At 30.2% G+C, this 21,471-nt stretch overlaps 1 protein-coding gene across 4 annotated transcripts in view; it reads left to right on the top strand.

The window, feature by feature from the left end:
- The window catches only part of LOC134710693 (kinesin-like protein KIF26A), a 131,793-nt gene that overhangs the window by 36,945 nt on the left and 73,377 nt on the right, over positions 1–21,471 (top strand). For all 4 annotated transcript variants that reach the window (XM_063571082.1, XM_063571081.1, XM_063571080.1 and 1 more), the window contains one exon: positions 16,061–16,254. In XM_063571082.1, coding sequence (XP_063427152.1) covers positions 16,061–16,254 — 194 coding nt within the window. The remainder of the gene's footprint in view (positions 1–16,060; positions 16,255–21,471) is intronic.

The following is a 21,471-nucleotide window of genomic DNA, read 5'->3' as shown; positions in this document are numbered from 1 at the left end:
ATATAATAAGTTGTAATAAAAAGGATTACTGAAATTGGTATATTAATAAGTTTTATTGTGAATGTTTTGTCTTGTTACATTTAAAACACCAAGAAATTCAAATTTATTTATAATTATTTAAATCGTGTGCAATAGCTATTTACTGGTTTGTTCATAATTGCTCATGGAATATTTGCCACTGGACGGAACTAGCCATCAATCAAGCAATGAATTAATGAAACTTTTTGGGATGGAGATTGGAGACTGTCAGAGCACAGAAATAATGTTGGTCCTCTGGGTTGCCTCAATCTGAAACCTGAACTTATAAATCTTAGAAAAGTTTTTAAGATAGTTTCTTTATAACATATTAATCATGTTTGCAAGAATTATGTGTTCTGTTTTAAAAACAATTAAAAAGAAATATTCATGATTAATCAGGATAGACAACTCTAATGGACATTCCTAACTGTAACTTTCTGTAATTATCTTATCATCAAATTAAGATTAGGTCCCTTGAAAGAGATAAGTTGTTATTTAGTGAGGCTATTTGTTGAAAGATACATCGAATTGCAATCATCTTCACAAAGGTTAGGTTGATCCAGACTTAACTAATCGATCAGATCGGTAATCGAACACTAATCAATCATATTTGATCAGTAATCGATTGATGACTTGAAGTCATCGATCAATAATCGATCAAACTCTCTCGGGAGTTTGATCGATTAGTGATCGATTAGATTACTGATCGATTTAAGACCGATTACTGATGGATTAGTGACTGATTAATGACAGATTACTTACTGATTGTATTATTATTGAGAAACCATAGCTTTTCCAGAAATAAGCCACCCCCTTATGGAAGACATCAGTTGTGAAATAAAAATTCCATGGAAATATTTTCACCATTGCCAAAATTTTCTGGAATTCCAGGATTTACTCAGTCATACATGTTTATACAATATATGCAGTCATAACCAAGAGAAGCGTATCTAAAAGCTTAGTCCTAACATATTACTGATTAAAAATTATATTTTTTTTGATTTACCCGTGTATATTAGTCCTAATAACTATGACGTCTTGAAAGGCTATTGTTTTTTTTTCTTTTACACCTTTCATTGACGAAAGGCGTCAAAGCAAAATTTATATAGCCTTCCAAGATGTCTTAATTTTTTAGACTACCGTTTATATAATTATATATAACGTACAACATTATTTCCATGAGAATTTGGATCCAGCACGTACCCAACCCTTCCCATATCATATTTTCACTTATCAAAAATTTATATCTGTCATAAAAGCATACAAATGTTTTTTTTATGAAAAAAAGATAAACCTAAAGTATACATGTATTTAACAGATGAAAGATACATTGCCATTTCTTTTAAACACATCAGAATTTTCTTTTCAGGATACAGATTCAGATTCAATATTTTATTAGTCTCACCACATACAAACATAAAATGAGATTCACATACATGGATTTAAAACATTAAAACATTTGAATCGCATGTACCAATCTTAAAAAGATTTATGAGAGACTTTTAGGATATACTATATACTTATCAACATATTTTTACACATTTATAATTAAAATTCTGACACAATATACATTTTTACTAAATGATATTAAAACATTTGTTTCTTTAAAAACTAGTGAAATAAAATACTATTTCTTCTTAATAGAATATTGTTGCAGGTTTTGGCAACTATAGCAGCAACATTGTCATTACTAAATAAAAATATAAATTTTTCATTATCTGATAAAAGGTTAAAATGTTCATTCAAATGTAAAGCTTCGTGTATCTTTATTTGTCTTAGATCCACATACAATGGGCATTTTAAAATGACATGCATTTCATCTTCAACAATAGAGCTTCAGTTAAAACATGTCCTCTCGTGGAGTTCTTTCTTTTCATATCTTCCAGTTTCTATGTTTAGTGTAGCTACCCCACATCTAAATTTAGCGAATGAACTTCTGTTTTTTAATGACATAATATTTTGCAAGTCCTTAATTTACTTCCCTCTGCATATGCAGCAACTCTTGTACACCAGTTTGATTTAAAATTATCAAATACATCCTCCTAAATTTGTTTAATACAATTTTTGTTCAATACATTTGATTCAAAATTACAATATTGCTCATAATTATACAATTTTAACATTTCTATAACTCTAAAACTCCAGTTTGTAGTTATGTAATGTTTCATTATAATATATTGTTAATGTTAATTAGGTGAAAATGTCAAAATAATAGGATCAAAAGCACAAACAGCAAATAAATAGCTGGAAAGATTGCATGGGAAAATTGATTTAGATATAATTGATTTGACCACACTATTGGAAACATTAACAAACATCAAAAGATTCTGACATCTATTTAGTTTCAGACACTTGTGAAATAAACAGGCAAGTTGAAAACTTCACCTCCATCTAAATTTCAAGATTTTATCATGAAATATGTAATGGAGCTTGAAATAGTGACCATGGTGACCAGCTCATCCCTACCACTCAATCTATTCAACAACACTACCTGCTAAAGTTTACTCAGGAATGCAATAATCATTCCATAAAATTTCTAGACCTTGAAATCCTCAAAGACGAACACGTGAAAATACTGGTGTTTAAGATATGAAATGCTATTTAAAAAATACAGAAAAATTCCAACATCTTTATAAAAACCCAAACCAACCCATTTGGAACTTTAAATCCTATATTAAAGGCAAAGGTATTCATTTACTTAGAAACACAAACCAGAAAGAATACTCTTTATTGAAAGACTATTTTATTAACTGAAATTGGAAAAACAAATTCCATCAAATTCCATGACAGAAAAATAAAATTAAGAAAAAGGAAAAAGTTTAAAATAGATGTTATGTATTATTCATTACATATTATCATCCTAAAGCAGAAGAACTTCAAAAAGTATTCAGGAAATACTGGCATCTTATTAAAACAGATTATTCAATAGGTGCTACATTGTGTATCACATCCCATTAAAACCTATCTATAGGATTCAAAAGAAATAGAACATTGGTGAATAAATAAAATGACCTATAAAATAGTTTGTATGAAGGTCACAATTCCTTCAAAATACTTCACTGTGCAGAACAAATTAATGACCATCATCATGTAAACTTCACATGTAAACTGATATTCTTATAAGACAAAATTCTACCAAAGTTTTTAACACATAATTCAACATTTATTGAAATAGGTTGAAATAGTTAGAAAATTAAAAACCAAAAAATCTAAATTCAAATTACCAAATTTTACAAAATTATGAAAAAATCAATAAATTAAAACAGTAATAAAAAAAAATGACAAACAGAAGATTCCCTTTAATCAACACATTTCCAGAAAAACTCTAAACATTGCTACACCATATCAATGAAAAGCAAGAACAATGATTTGTAGTTGCACTATGCAACTACAAATCATAGGTGGATATAACGGACTTATTTATTTAAAAACAAATATGTAACACATAAACAAACGACAATCACTGAATTCTGGCTACTGACTTGTGACAGGCTAACTCAGCAGGCACATACTCAATTCTTTTTAAAAAACATTTTTAATTTCTTATTTATATTCATTTTACTTATCTTTAGTAACATATGCTTTCATGTGAAAATAAAACACTAACCACAAATACTCTACTATTGCCTTGTATTAAACTATTTTAAAATTTTAGAAAAAAGGGGGGATCTTCTGTATGTAAATTCAAAAGTCAATAGACAGTTTTCCACTGACTCTGATAACAATCTATTTATTTTTATCAGTATTTTGCAATCCATAGTAGAGTCATAGTCCACAGCTGGTCATTTCTGGTCAGTTTTCTACAATATTGTGGTAATTCGACAATATCCTGCTGTGAAGACAAACAAGTGTGTTTGAATAAATGATGTATCAATTATCTGTTAATTGGTAAATGTTCTGGCTATTTAGTTGTGACCTAAAATATGGCATTATTTAATAATGTTATAGGACAAACCCTAAATTTCATCATAAAGGTTAAGGATATATCAAATTGCACAATTTATTTGTTTTGATTAATCCTTATATATGAAAAATACAGATTTTAATATATATTAACTTGGTTGAAATTTTCATCTTCTTAATAACATCACAAGTGTCTGAAGCTGATATTATATGTCAAAATTAACTTTGATGTGTTAACAAAGGTCATTAACTTAAAAGGCATCAAATATTTATCAAACTATGGAAGTATATATAAACTACTACTATATTCAAGTCAAATATTGTTGTTAAAATCTATTTTTTCACTCTTTTGGTCTTTTGTAAAATGTAGTTTGTGCTGTATTTAGACCCCTCTACAACCAATTTTTTTACATGCACACATATGAAAGTTAGGGTTTTTATATCAATAATTATGACATCTTGGATGACTATTTTAAATTTTGCTTTGACGCCTTCCGTCAATGAAAGGCGTAAAAGAAAAAAAATACAATAGCCTTTCAAGACGTCATAGTTATTGTACTAATATACACGGGTAAACCTACAAAAATGTAGTTTTTAATGAGGAATATGTTAGGACTAAGCTTGAAGATACGCTTCTCTTGGTTACGACTGCATATATTGTATAAACATGTATTACTGAGTAAATCCTGGATTTTTTTGCATATTTAGACAGAAACATAAATTCAATACTAAAAAATCAAAACTGATGTCTTCCATAGGTATTGGTTCTAACCTTTACACTCAAATTTCCTGACATATTGACAAAATCATGAAAAAAAAATCAGTATCTTCTAAGCAGTGAAATAATTTTAAATTCTAGAATTCCAGAAAATTTTGGCAATGGTGAAAATATTTCCATGGAACTTTTATTTCACAACTGATGTCTTTCATAATGCATATTTCTGGAATAGCATTGTTTTCTCAATAATAATAATAAAATCACTAATCTGTCATTAATCAATCACTAATCCATCAGTAATCGGTCTTAAATCGATCAGTAATCTAATCGATCACTAATCGATCAAACTCCCGAGAGAGTTTGATCGATTACTGATCGATAACTTCAAGTCATCAATTGATTACTGATCAAATATGATTGATTAGTGTTCGATTACCGATCTGATCGATTAGTTAAGTCTGGGTTGATTGACCGTCTGCTTCCATATGTTGAAGTTTAGAAAATGACCGTCTGCTTCCATATGTTAAAGTTTAGAAAACAAGCAACACTTTCTTTTGGAATGTTTGGGAGTTTATTTATCCTAATCCCTTTGATCCACCAATCAGATTAATTAAAACAAACTTTGATGAGATCCTGTGTATGTTCAGGTGCATATCCATAGTAACCAAGCATGACTGGTTCTTTTCTTAACATGTAACTGGTACCAATTTGATGGTAAATTTGTGAAGATTTCATGGTTGTCTGTCGGATAATCATACTTGTCTGTTATTGTGTAAAGAAATGATTAATTGGAACTCCATGAAGTGATCAAAAAAATATGGGTTAGTAAAAAATACCAGAAAGTTTCTGTATAAAACAAAAAAGTAAGAATTTTGATTAAAATGTACAGATGATGACTTAAAAACGTCAGCAATGTGAGATTTCTTTACAAAAAGTGTTAACTTTAATTTACTGAATAACATCAAGCTCTAATGCTGAGATTGCAGAAATTTAAAAAAAAAGTTTTGAAAATTTTAAAGTTGAAAATTTTTTTTAAAGTGAAATTTAGAATTTCATCAAACTTTTTGAGAGGAAAGTTGATACATTGACATTGGTCAACAATCAACAGTAACACATATACAAAGTATTTCTCCAAAATCTTAGATCATCAGTAATAGAAATGATGGAAGATAAAATATGTTCACTTTGAATATAAACAGGAAATCTAGAAGAATAACTTATTTGCTCCAAAAAAATGAAAACTTTTAATTTCCTAAAATGGTATCTTTTTCACACCACAGTGGACAATACTAATGTTGTAATCGCAGTCAATTGATAGGATTACGGTATTGCACTTAAATAAATCGTCTAATTGTGTGATTACTCCATATTATCTGTAAATGACCATCTTGGTCTCTCTAATCTGTTCATGTTTCTCCATAACCATTAATATATGTCATCAATTCTAATGGCGAGTGATGGAAAAATTCATGTAGAAACCAGAAAAATTACTTTCTGACATAAAAATGAATAATGGAGAAAAATCAATGGCATTCGTTTATGTCGAAAATTATTAAAAGAAACAGTGTTAGGAAATTGGTTGGTGATTTATGGCGAATATTTATCAAGGTTGGATAACAGCCAGCCCTGCATGTTATTAGGAGTCATTTTACAACAGACAAACAAGGAAATTCGATCTCGTAAGGTTGTACAAAGTGTGCAAATTTTCATATTTATTTCATTAGCATGTCTTTATGATGACAAACATCGGGTGTCAGAATAAAATTTGTATTATAAATATGACATTTCGGGAAGACATTTGAATTATTTAAAATAAGATTTAATGCAAGGGTGAAGTGGAAAACATATGAAGTTTTTGCTTGTTGATCAGTTATTTACAGACTGTCATTTTGTATAAGATTAAAAAGGTCAAACTTCAGAAGAAGTCATAGGCTTTTTGATGTTAAAAGAACAAAAAGACTATTAGGGCTATTTGTTCAACTGCAATGGCTACCGAGGGACTATAAATGACAAGTGATGTTGAATTGGAGTACTTTATATCTAAAGCATTCCTGGGGTGTATGATTTGATTGAAATGAAACGAGTGGGTCTTTTTCAAATTTTGCAAACGTTTTGTATTGTTCTTTGAATTTAATTGACTGTTAACCAAATCTCTGCATCTGTTGCATTTTTATATCGGTGGATGTAGGATGATACTGCCATTAAATTTGAAGTATCTTTTTAACTTTTATCAGGCGTCAAATGCCTTTTGCATCTGCTGCAGTTTTATATCGTTGGATGTAGGATGATACTGCAATTGAAGCTTCTTTTAACTCTTATCAGGTGTCAATGAAATTCGTTTTATGTTATACTTTGACATAAATAAAAAGTTCTTTAAAGTAACATATGACTCTAAAGTCAATGAAAAATTTAACCCTTTACTTTTGTTTTGAGCAAAAGGAATCTGGCACAAGGAGTTCTGTTATCACACTGAGCAGCCGGCACATTCTACCTCTTGACTTAATAAATATATTTATTGACAAAATTGATTGATTTGGTTATTGATTATTCATTAGTTAATTTAAGTCAGGTTTAATTTTTATTAAGTTATAAACTTTAAAAAAAACTGGCAGGTGATTTTGAAAATTTTGAAATTTTGAAAAAAAAAAACAATTTTTTTTTAGTTGCAGACTTTTTAGAGTTGTCTCCCTGGTACTTACAAGAAAAATGTGCACAAAATTAATAACACATGAAAAATGCCAACTTTTGTAGAAAGTATTTACAAATTTTAAAATGTAAATTGCATGTTTATTTTTGTGACTGATTTTCTCATAAAAGCAAGTATGACCTGTCTTTTAACATGTATTTACATGAAGTATGTAACTAACTATGTCCAGCTGTGAATAAGACATTTAATTACAGATTAAATACCCTCCCATGAGAACATTGATTTGTGACTTGAATACTAAATACATGTCCCCTGCAAATAAGCCCAAAAGTATGTATGTCAGTAAACATTCCTAATTTTATATACATTTGTCTGGCCAACTTGGTGGAGTTGTTTATTTCATGAAATGGTCACATGATTGTATAAAACATTTTTTTTTTTACAAATTCTGTTAACTATCATTCATCTCTAAGGCAGATCATAATATAAGGAGAAAAAAGATTCCCTGGTCAGGAGAAATAAAAAGAAAGACAAAAAATTGAAAAAAATCCTTGCATGGCTTATGTTTTTAACTTTCATCAACATGATAGAAAGTGCACTTACCATCATGTAATTAACAAACCCCTCCATAACAGTGGCTTGATGAAAATCAGATTACTTGTATTAAAAACTGAAAAATGTCAAGAAGGGAGACATTTTGATATCTGAACCAACTCTTAATCAAAAGCTGTTTATCAATTTCCAATTGAATAGTAACAAACATGACCACCCCCATCCATTTTCTCTAATTGTTAACTTCATGTTTGTTTTTTAAGCTATTGAACATACAATTCAATTGATTTGTTGCTGTCCTCAACACAGAAATATTCACTTATTAAAAATTTCCTGATATTGGTCCTTGATGTTGACATAATATTCTATTGAAGTTGTTCAAGTTGTAAATATTTACCTAATTTAGTTATGTAAACAATTCTTCCGAGGACCTTGATATTATGTATTAGTAGCTTCTGTTGCTAATCAAGAACAAGTACAAATACTCTGTTAGTCATGATTATAACGGTATTATGTATAGATAGTTTCCGTTGTTTAGTAGAAAGTGTGCTAATACTGGGTTAGTCATTGTTCAGTAAGTTCTTTTGATCCTAAATATATATACTTATCATCTTGGGAAACCAAAATCAGACTTTCCAAAGTTTGCAGGTTTTCAAATTATTTAATTATTTTTCCCTTTTTCTATTTCAATACACCCTTTTAAGGTCATGTTCTCTTCTTTTGATTTGTTTTTAACTTCTTGTTGAGGTTACCCTTAAAAAATAACCTTTTGAAACTTTCTTGGTCATCAGTTTTGAAATCAGGCCTGTATATAACAGCTTATAATTAGCTGCTTGAATATTGTACTCTTCATATATTTTGACTTTGAGGAGAATTATGATCTTGAGTGGACATTTTTTTATTTGATAATAACACCGCATCTCTTGACTTTCAGGGGTCAAATTAGTCAGGCGCATTCTATCTACTGCACAGCTTCTCTTGATTTTTCATTGTCAAATTAGTCAGGCCCAATGTATTTACTGGACAGCATCTCTTGACTTTTCTTTGTCAAATTAGTCAGGCACAAGGTATCTACTGGACAGGTGCTAAAGCATGACTGTCTGATCTGATGTTGCTCTTCCCCGTTTGTTCCTGTCATTCAATGGTTAGAGATTAACATTGGTTGGTTAGAGATTAACATGTTTTTTGGGACAAGAACTCCACAACAGTATTGCTTTTAGATCAAATTTTAGATGGCAGAAGCAAATCTAGAGTTCAAGGGTGGAGATAAGACAAGTTTTTGATGGATTTTATTGGATTTCTGTATTTGGTAGATGAAAATCAGAAGATTTAGTGTCGTGTTCATTGAGTAACTACTCATGGGCTACCCAGGAGAGAGCGAGTTTGAAGGATTTATCTTTAGATAAACTCCGTGAATCATCCGTTTTTTGGTTGAAATCTTCGTAACATTTAACACTGGACAGATGGCATTTAGGCATTAAAATATTCATAATTTGATCAAGTTATTTATTCTACTCTCGCCTCTTTGTTTCATTACATAAATAAGGTTTAATATGACAAAACCCATATTAATTTATACTAAAGATAATAGAGAATTTTGCCATAAAAATATTGACCTGCTGTAATTGTTTTTGATAAGATCAGAGACTATCTACTGCCCTAAAACCTTAAATGACAGATGTGTTGTAATATTACAGTAATACACTAATTTATTTTGTGGACGATTAGACCAGCTTAGGCTCTATCATAAATTAGGTCCACAGACGACACAGGGCACAGATATTATTTGCCTTCCATGTGCTCTGTAGTCTCGGTAATTGTATTTATAGCTTAAGGTCCTATTATTACTCACCTTTTTTTTCTATTCCGCTGAAAGAAATACACATTTAAAGAAGGTTTAATTTCGTAATTACAAAAAAAATGTAATTAAGAGTCATGCAATCGTCTCTTTCATCTGGCATGTCCACAAAATATAATCTTCGATGGTTGATGTATGTGTTTCGTGGTTGCATTTGTCAAATCAGTGTTTTAACAATGCTACCAAATCAGGGCACAGATTTGAAAATCTAATATTATGTGTTAATGAATCAATTTGTCTGTTTTTTCAGACAACCATAAATTTTAATTATCATGCATTTATTATACAGTAAGAAACCCTTAACAAAAGATGTTTTTGGTGATAAATTATTTGAGATTTTGATGTTCTGACAGTTCAGGGCACCAACTTCAAAATTTAATATTATGTCCTAATAAATAATTTGTTCATTTTTGCAGAAACTTAATAAATTTTGATTATCTTGCATTTATTACACAGATAAAGTCCTTAAACAAAAGATGTTTTTTGGGTGATAAATTGTTTAAGATTTTGATCATGATCTTTAAAGGCTTTTTTGTTATGACACAGATCACACAAATGTTATAGCTCTCTCCAGGCAAATAGGGTCAAATATAAACAATAAAAATCGACACAATATGTGTGTATGTAAATAATTTAGCTGTAGAGAATATACTTTTAAAAAGGTTAAAAAATCACATCTACTTTGTTGTATTAACACCCTGTGTAAGACAAATCTAGGTTATATTTACACCCTATAAGACAAATCTAGGTGTCAGCTTAACATTAGGTGGATTGAACGATAAAATCTTGAGATGGCTGTAATTGAAAAAATCCTACATTTCTTTCGACTAATTATAGTGTAAATCCATAAATCGTCAATGGGAGATAAATATGGAAAACCAATAAGCAACTCTTACATAAAAAATAACAATAGGTAGTATTTGCCGGGAACAAAGACACAAGCGGAGCTCTTGTCCATTTATAATAACTTGACCGCCCACAAGTTTTATCTGTTGTTGAACCTTGAAATTTTCTCTGTGGATTTAATTTGACAATGATCACCTATGTTCCTGTCAACTCAATGTCCAGCCGATTTCTGATTGTTATCGTTATTTAAACAGTTTCGGTGATTGAATGGACCACGTAATAATGGCTGTGCCATATAAAGAAGAAGAATACTAAATTACAAATGTCAGACTCAAGAAGGATGTGGTCAAGTAGGTGAACAACATACTTAAGACATTTTTTATACCACCCCCTTGACACAAAGTCAACTAATTTGTTAAAAGGTGTATGACTTATTTAAGATACTGTATATACTTTGAACAAATTATAACACATTGTATACTGAGATGGTGTTATAAGTACTAGTAGGCTGTTGTTTTCAAGGGTTATAGGAGAGAAAAGAAAACACATGAGTTGAAAGAAGCCATTAATTATCAAAAGTCAAGGACACTTGACAGACTAGGTTAAAGGTCAAGAAAATTATCTTGAATACACGTCATTTGTCTTGTCATCACTTTAAGGGGACCTGGTTTTGATTCATTGTTCACATCTGCAAATTTATTTGTTTATCTTTATGTTAACTTCCTCTTGATGTGACCACAAGGGCATACAACAACATTAATCTAAGTTTCTGCAACATTCCTCCCACACAAATTAGTTATACCACTGGGCATTTATGAAGAAGTAAAAATCTGTAAAGTGGTCAACAGAATTCCATTGGACCTAGAAATAATGTTGCTGGGGATTTTAGAAGTCTCAATTGGTCAAAAGATACCTGACCATCATGTTTTTCGGAAAGACATTTCAGAACTTTACGCTAAACATTAACAAAAAAAAGCATTAAATATTGAACACATCAGTTATATGCCTGATGGGTATGGGCAGAAAAGGTAACACTGGTTTGCTAATCTGTATAAAGTGTGCTGCTTTGAAGTCATTTGATCTTAGAGAATTTTCTGGTATGAAGCAGTCATGTAACAATTCAATATCTTTGGGTGCAAATAAGTCAGTAGGCATACTGTTTATTTGTATGATTTAAAGTTGATACACTCACAGACTCATAAACTTGTCCAAAAACAAGGAAATACAATCAAGAATTGGGTCAGAGCTGTAAAAATATGTCTTTGATGCAGTTGTAAATAACAATTTTTATGAGTAAATTTGTCTTGAAAATGTAGTTTAGTTGACATCATAGATGCAAAAAACATGGCAGTCATTTGTAGTTATATAGAAATGTGTTTTTAGCCCATTGTATATTATAACAGACTCTGACTTGAGAGGCTGTAATTTCAAATATTTTTGAAATCAAAAGAAAAAAATCATGGTTTCTGAATTTTTAGCCCATGTGTATGTAACTGAACCCTGACTTGAAAGGTTTAGTAATCTCAAGTATTTTTGAAATCAAAAGAAAAAATTCAGAATATGTATGTGGTCAATGGTCTGAAGTGGGCATTATGGTCAGAAATTTATGGTCGCATTAAGGGTGTGTAATAAGTAAATAAAAATTTCTGTAATTTGATTTTAAAGGATTAAATGTACAGGCAGGAAATTGAAAATAAAAATCTTATTTCAAAAATAAACATAGACTGTTATAAGTAAAAATATTGTGTGTAGGTCATTTACCCGTAAAACATTTGTTGTAAAACTTAAAAATAACAATGATATTTACTTAACGAGAAGGTGAAGCTTAAAGTTACAATAAACAAGGCAAAAGTGATATATTCCTTGGTAAATATAAACAATGGACTATTTACTTAGGGTCTGCGGAGGGTCTAATACACTTCAGTACCATTTGAAGGGTGTCTTTGCTCCCTACTGTATGATGGTGTCTGTGGAGGGTCTTAATTTAACAGGAATACAGAAAAGTGTCATGTCAACTCAGCAGAGCAATTGTATAAAAGGGTTGACATAGGTTGTGATAATATAAATTTTTAAAGCCTTAAAGGGAATGCAATTTAGGGACAAAAGTATATGCAACCTGTTAACCTTATGGGAAATATTAACAAACCAATTTATAACTGGAAGGTAATGATATGGATATGAAACTGAATGGGACAGAAAATGTGAGACAAAAAGACAGATTTCGACAGATTTTATTTATAATTATTTTAATATTAAGGAATGCATTTGCCATGAATTCCTAGGTAAATCGGACAAAGAATTTAGAATTTTCCACCAAATTTTCCTCTTAGCTAGCTTGTATACGGAAATTGGCAAAACAGCAGGGTATCCAGATTTATACAATTTTTCATCAATCGGCGAAAATGGTACCAACAAAAATAAATAAATTCACATAATTCTGGAACTGTGATCATAAAGAGTTAAGAGAGTAACTTGGATTGAATGAGTGATTTAGGAAGTAAAATGTCTTTCAAAAGACAAAAGCACAGGTGTTTGAAAAGTACAAGAACTTGGGAGAGATCCTTCCTTTTCACCCCTTTAACATTGAAGAGTCCATGGAGCTGGAATTTCAACAATGAATGGACATGGCTTGAAGCGGCCTGAATTACGGTCCAATATTATACATTCCTATCATGAATAGATAAAAACGGTCACAAAAGACAGGGTGTCATCATAATGTTTTATGGACGTTACACAATAGATCATATTAACATAATTGTTAAATTAAGAGTGAAATTTCATTCTCTATTAGACAATAAATAAAGATTTGATCGGTTTAATTGACATGTTCTCTATCTGTGGAGACCTACTAACATAGAGATCAAATTTGACATTAAAACTATTTCATAAATCGTAAAATTAAATTCTTAATGGGAAAACCAATGCTCTCTGGTTCCTGATTTTTGCATTGAAACTTTTTGAATTTTCAGTTTTTGCCATCCATACCACTCCTGTGGAATTTTTTAGGCCAAAATAATTGAGTTCTTTGTTTTATATCAAAATCACAGAGGAATAGAAGTGACAGTCGCAAACCATTGTCCACTAGCATCTGCTTTATTTTCCAATGCAGAATGTAGTATTTGCCATTGTTCTTAAATTAGATAATATATTGACCTCTAGATGTCTTTTGCTTGTTTTGTTTGTTTTTTTGTTGTTGTTTCCTTCAAAAGTTTACTCCACTTCTCATTTTATTATGCCCCAATTATGGGCATTAAGTTTTCTGGTCTGTGCGTCTGTTCATTCGTCCGTCTATCCTGCTTCAGGTTTAAGTTTTTGGTTGAGGTAGTTTTTCATGGAGTTGAATTCCAATCAAATTGAAACTTAGTAACTTCATACACATATTCCCTATAATATGATCTTCCTAATTTTAATGCCAAATACGAGTTTTACCCCATTTTTATAGTCTGCTGAACATAAAAAGTAATAGTGCTGATGGGCCATCCATATACTAGGGACACATTCTTGTTTTATTTATATGTTGACCATATTTCTTTTTTGACTTGACAAGGTGTGGGAAAGAGCCTTCAATTTTTTTTCTTAACCTTTAAATAAAGTTTTAAGTTTGCATTGCCTTAGTTACAGATCCATAAATCCTCATAACAATGTAAGATGATTTTAATTTGTAGCTTCCGTCAGCAAAAAATTATTAAACTCCTCTGCTGTTGCATGTCATTAGCAACAGAATTAGAAAATACTTCTAGTATTTAAAATTTGATTGCAAATTTGGGAATAACTCCGAATTAGTACAAGAATTCATTACGGAAACTCATTTCTATTGCAGACAAATAGTCGCAGATAGATGCTACTGATTGTCAAAATGTAGTGTGTAAATATAATAGCTGGTTTTATCTGGGTGTTTTTATAATAATTTTTTTTTTCTTTCCCTGAAAAATAGGTTATTTTACACCATAAGATGAAATGATAATTCTTTCACATTATAATTATGACAACCTTCTTCTCTTAGCTCATGAATAGATAATTGTGAATTTACAGTTTTCATCCGGAAACTTCTCATTTCATACATGTATGATAGAAATGTCATAAATATGATTAAATGCAGATGTAGGGAATACACCAATGAGACAGCCACCCAACTACACAAAAAAAACCTTATAACAGCTAAAGGTTAAGATATGGTCTTCAATATTAACAAGTGTTCGACTGCTGATATCAAATTTTTCCATCATAACAAAATTTCAGTGACATATCTGACTTAAGGTGGTACTTAACACTTTAACTAAAATGAATTTGCCTCTTTATTTTTCATAAAATTTTGACAAAATATGTACTTTGACCAATTGAAAAATGTACAAAATTAAAACAACTTGAACCAAACACTTTTCCAGCTGATTTTACAGAGTTATCCCCCTGTAGTGCTAGATACCACCCTAAGCAGAGGGCAATTAATCAACAGGCACTTATATATTAATGAAAAAACTTTATTATATGCTTTAAATTTATGAACATATTTTATTGAAAAGCACTTGAGTAATGTACTTTTATTTTACTGTTTGAACAGAAAGCTTGAGTAATACATTTTATTTTTTATGTTTGAATGAAAAGCTTGAGGAATATATTTTTATTTTTTTATGTTTGAATGAAAACACTTGAGTAATATATTTAATTTTGAAAGTTAAGATGGGGATTATGTTTATTATAAGTACTGAAAGGTAACTGTTCAGAAGGACTTCAGCAGATTATAAAATGGCCGACAGTGCCAACTTTTCAAAAAACTTGGAAGAACTTTACTTGTTGTTACCTATCTGATTAATTTGTTTTGACTTATTCTTTTAACGACACCTACTTGTTGAAGGTCAGGGGTGGGATTATAAGTCGTGAAGTTTAGGGAGGGATTATAAGTCTAATCCCCAATTAATTGCGTGTATATTTTAGTGGCTGTAATACCATTATAAATGCTATATAGGAGGAGCATTGGGCTAAGATGATTAAGCATTACCTAAGGTGTTTTGCCAGTAACGATGGGGTTATATGAATGTCAAATTTCTGATACAGAAGTTAATTCTTATATAATCTGCATAGAAATTCCAAATTCTCAGCCACATATTTAATTTTATCCAAACATGTTCATTCATTAATGAGTTGCAATTTAAGTTTTTGATATTTGGAAAATGTTGTCCGAAAAGGTGAGGATTTTTTTTATGCATTCTTAGTAAGCCAATGTTTTTGCAAGTGGTAAATGTTGTTAAAACTGTATCAACAGGCATTTGAAATTAAATGGTATTTACACCAAATATGAATATGCATGAGTTCATTGAATCTGTTGTAAAAATCAAACTGCTTTTCATGTTTATTTTCTATAGCATTGACCCTACTACTAAACTGATATTTCTGAGTGATCGCCTAGGTATTGATAGAAAGAATGAATAATGAATTGACAGCATCCCAACTGCACAGGTTTTTCAACCAATGGTAATTTTAAGTAAGTCTGTCAGTACAATTTTTGTTTATTTATTTTCAGGTTTTAGATGTAGATAAAATAGGGGAAAAGCTCCAAATCACAGACCACAAAGCACAAAGCAATGGGCACTGTACTACCTGTGACACAAATCTACAACACTTAAAGCAAGAGGCCCTGGCAATGGTCCAGTGTATACAGCAGGCCCAAAGTGAAGGTCCAAAATCTGGCATAAGACCTCCAAACACCTATGCAAGGTAAGTGGTATAAATGGTGTGTATTAAGGTGTTAGACCTTGGTTCAGGGAGATAACTCTTTAAATCAGTTATGTGTTTGTAAAAGTCTTTAAATCAGTTATGTGTTTGTAAAAGTCAAGTTTCATCAACGTATTTTAAGCATTTACCTGAAACAGATTGAAAATAATCTATGTTACATAGAAGCTAAGAATATATTTATGAAAATGGTTGACACGAACGTACTGATGATTTTAAGAGTTATGTCCCTTAACCTAGGTCTACCTCCTTAAGCATGTCAAAAGAGAAGATTAAACCTCCAGAGAAAGCAGAGGTTATAAATGAAGGTCCAAGGTGAAAACCTAAGTTGATACTGCATTATTATTATCATGTTTTTAATTGAAAAGATGAAACATATTAACAAAAAAGGACAAAAGTAAGTAAAAGAAGGGAAATATTTCAATGATTAAAGACATCGCAATTCAGAATTCTGCATGCAAAAGAGTTTAGATTCTAAACTTTACATCTTTGAAATCGTTAGAAAATATTTATGGAATAAAACTTCAAACATATGTCTACTTGAATAAAAGAAGATAAAAATTGTCAGAAAATAAATACCGAACTATCAAAGAAAAACAAAAAAGTGATAAAAAAGAAATAATCAAACACCTTTTTGATTACTGGTATATGATTGTTACGATAACAGCAATATGGATAAAATAAGAGGTATACAGCTTGTTCGAAAAAAATAATGGCCACTTCATTTAAAGACTCTACACCACTTTAAAATCTATATGTGATCTTAATGTGAACATTTGGGTGTGTTTGATTTTGTTTTTCTCAATAGGTGAAGGGAACTTCTTTATATGTAGGACATAGAGGGTAACTTTAATTTCAAATATGAAATTAATCAAGAAAAAATGAACAAGAAAATAACATAGGAATGTGTCATTGATAGTATTTGTCCTGGGCATAGACTGAAGAAAAAAATGTTAGCTTGAGGATGCAGACCCTTCCCCTTCCTCTCTGTTCCCAATTTCTCTGTATATGCTTTTCTAAACATGAAGTTTCTGTATAAGGTGGTAGATGTTTGACCAATGACTAAGACAATACAGACCTGTGTGAATCCTAGCTAGGTAGGAGGATGTATATAGCCTTTTATCCTAATTCCCTTCCCCTTTCTCTATGTTTACCTTTCACCTATCTACTCCTTTATAAAATTCAAGTTTCTGTAGACGATGGTAGATGTTTGACCTTTCCCTTTACCAATTCCCCAGGATAACCTTTTTCTAAAAATCAAGTTTCTGTATATGAATGAATGAATGAATAAATAAATAATTCATTAAAGTGCAACCTAATTTGACATAATATAATATACATATGTTCATGATCATTGATATTTTTAGCCAGCCTTATAGGCTTAGGAAGCACTGTATAAGGTGGTAGATGTTTGACCTATGACTAAGACAATACCAGACAGGTGTGCTCCCTAGCTAGGTGTTAAACCTGAGGATTTTCACAGCTGGTTTTGCGATCACCGTCTTATCTTTTAATTCTGCACCACTGCGTCTGTAGATGATGCACCAGGAGATAATTTGTTTTTAAGTTCTCTGCACTTTGTCTATCGCTAGAGAGAAGATGATTTCTGAAGTGATCTACTGATATTTTGTTTATATTTCGTCATAAAACGAAATTGAATTTATTTATTCATGGCCATATTGCATGTGATTATGTTCATATTCTTTTTAAAGATTCTTTTCTTGTTTAATTTGGCATTCTTGAACAACTTTTTCAATTTTTTTAAAAACTGGAATGCTTAATTTGTGTTTTCTGAAAAGTATCTTCTTTTCAATGCCTTCAATTGCTTGAATAATCTGTTTATTTATACTGTTTAACTTTGCTTTTCTTAAAGATCAAACGGTTCGGTATTAAAATGGTTCACTCGTTCTTAAGTATAAGCATTTCTATAGGTAAAAGGTATATTATTTTGTTAATTTCATATATACACTTATCGATGAAAAATTAAAAGGTAACAGTTTTGTAATTAGCCTATTCAACAATGGTGTTAAATAGCTTTGGACAATTACGCCGTTAGATTAGGTGCCAATTCTTTATAATAACTGCTATTTTATTCCTGGGGTGTTCATTTCCTTATGAAATATTATATGGACATCAAACAAAACTATAACAATGAAAGTAGACGACAGATATTCGGGGGTCGCATTGTAGAAACTGTTACGTTATTTTTTGTGAATGAGTTGTGAATAAAAACTTTGACAAAAGATGATCTATATCTCTATCTAGTCACCAAAAAATCACAAGGTTGAGAAATCATCTCAAATGTATACATGCCTTTTGACGCTTTTGGTTTGAAACAAGTTTTTGTAATTCCGTTGAGATTAATTTTACACTGGATTTTATTTTGACGCTTATAGTTTGAAACAAATTTTTGGCCGTTCCGTTGTGATTAATTTTACACAGTATTTTATTTTGACACTTTTGGTTTGAAACGAGTTTTGTGTCATTCCAGTGAGACTATTTTTGCACTGGATTTTTATTTCTCCTGTAGGATTTTTTAATTTTCCGACTTTCACAGGTATGTGTGATGTATATCACCTTTATTTAATTGAAATGTAAGTCTTGACATACCAAAGGCAAATAAAAATTAATTGTATGTTAATGAAAAGGACCTGTACATAATGACCTGACTTTTCATTTGGAAACCAAGCCAAAAACAGGTACAGTTCATGTCTTCAGTTTTCAATTTTGTGGTTTATTTTTCAGTGAAGCAAAATATTTATCTATGAAACGTTTCTTGGAATCTGCTGTGATCAGCTTCTAAGAGAGGTTTGGTTATTGATTGCCAAATAATTGAATTAATTTAAGTTAATAGAAAAAAGTGAAAAGAATTTGTTTAATGTGTTGAAAAATGAACAAAGAATTTCACAAGATAAGAAAGATAAAAAAAGATTTTTATCTTTTGCCCATGAATTTTGAAATATGATTTATATTATAAAAGTGTTAATATTCAAAATCATTTCTGTGAAGAAGAACAGTATATTTCAATTGATTGCACTTTTCATAATGACATTTATTTAAAATATTTGTAAAAATGAAGAAGAGAAAAAATTTGAAAATGTTTCAAAACTAATAACTGACAGAATCTTTATTGATTTTTATTTTTTTCTACATCTGTATATGGAAACTCAATCAGAGAGAAACTATAATGAATTGTAATTGAATTGCAACTATGAATTGTAATTAAATTGCAATAATAGTCAGTATCTGGATTGGAAAAGCAGAGAAACTGTTTGTGGTATTTAGAAATTCTGTTGGCACAATATCAGAAAATTTCATGTACAGAAATCTAAATGGACTATTATTTTAATAGCATTTGAAGTAAGCACGATTTTACCTAACTCTGAAATTGGGCGTTTTTATTCTGAAACTTATAATATGGCATGTCTGTAAAATTTTAGGAAGAAGGTTTATGATGCAATTAAAAATTAGTTAAAAACATTCAGATCCTTAAAGGAAATAGCTTTATTATTGATCTATCTATTAGGTCTTTAGATATACCTATAATAAGAGAAGTCGCGATAACAATTTATAATTATTTTCTAAGTCGAACTTCAAACGAGAAATTAAAGTAATATTTATGAGGTTAAATGTCAACATAGCGAATTCCATGCCCAGTAATATATATGACGGATATTCATTTTTATAACACATTTAAATTTCAAAATGCTAATATTTGTTTTAATTAAATGTCTAAGCATTTTCGTCATTCAGTCTTTGAACAGTGTTTTATGTGTCTGTTGCCACATTGAAATTCCTGCGTTTATTAGAATTCAACGACATAAAAGTTCTTCCTTGGCGTACTCGTGACGTTTACCTGAATAATGTGTCACGGAGGTGTGATGTTATGTTACTTCTATAAAAGTTATTAAATATGGTCAGATAGACCTTAGTTCAAACACTCCATGGTGTACTTTTCTATTTTAAGAAGTTACGTCTTAAAAGGGGAAATTTCTGTTGCTGCCACGATGCGTTTAAACCTTATCACAGTGAAGTCAGAAGCCTAGCTTTTGTGACATCTAAAAACTTTTGGAAATTTTCTATCACAGGGTCAAGATCTGAAAGTTTTTTATACTCTATCATCAAAATTCGACTATATACATGTATTATATACTTAAAACATTATACAACAATTTTCCATTTTTGAATAGAATCTAAATTAAATTTCATAAAGCAATTGTTGTTCAAGGCAGTTTAAAGATACAATGTAGCAAATTTTAAATGGTTTTGTAAGATTTTGCAATCAATGGACATCTTTAATCAAGATTAAATTGATTTTTATCTAAAAGGCTTAAGAAAAAAATTAAGTGATTTTTTTTTTTTTTAATTTTGTATTTATATTCAAAATTTAATCAAATTTATCAAAATTGACTTTTAATTGGCCTATTTGGTCATTCATTTCGTAATAAAGCATTATATTGATAGAAGTTAGAACCTCAAAAGTATAAACTTATAGCTCTGATACTCAAAATTGCAATGGCATGAAATAAATAAAGGTAAAATTAGCCTGTCTCTCTGTTTATTATTCTATTGCATTATATATTTATTTTTACATTGGAAATAATCATAACAAAAACAATACTCTACGATTGCACTGATAAATTGTAGAAACTTGTAAGAGGGGGGATAACTCTAGATATTATCAGTGTATCAACTGCTGAAACAGCAGACGGCTAACCTCAAGTCCAAGTAGGATCCTGATTACAGGTAAAAACTTTTGCCAGGTGTTTCCTAGACAAGATAGGAATTTGTTATTGCTCAGACATTGTCAAATACATGTACAATAAATGTTGATTTATTTCAAGTTGTTCATTATTGCAGGTTTACGAGGTGATATTTTAGTAATTCTATTTGGATTGTACGAATGGATTTCATTTAATATTTTAAATGCATTTGAAATTCCCTTAGATCAACATTTAAAAGCTAGTTGTTAAATAGTTCTCTTTTCCAGGTGTTATTTTATTCAATGCAGAAATATTTTAAACGCGGAAAATTAATTCGTCATGTTCTTTTGATCTGGTTTAATTTGTTTCGTCTTCATTTAACTGTGCAAACTTTTTAAATGCATTTGCTATGAAACGGAACATTGAAAAATCGTTAAAAAAAGAAATGTTTTTATTTCATTGAAATTGTAAAAACGATATACTTTTGTTATGATGCCTA

Source organism: Mytilus trossulus, chromosome 3 (genome assembly GCF_036588685.1).
Source record: "Mytilus trossulus isolate FHL-02 chromosome 3, PNRI_Mtr1.1.1.hap1, whole genome shotgun sequence".
NCBI classification, from domain to species: Eukaryota; Metazoa; Mollusca; class Bivalvia; order Mytilida; family Mytilidae; genus Mytilus; species Mytilus trossulus.
The sequence above is the reverse complement of the archived record's forward strand: the minus strand, read 5'-3'. Positions and strand labels throughout refer to the sequence as shown.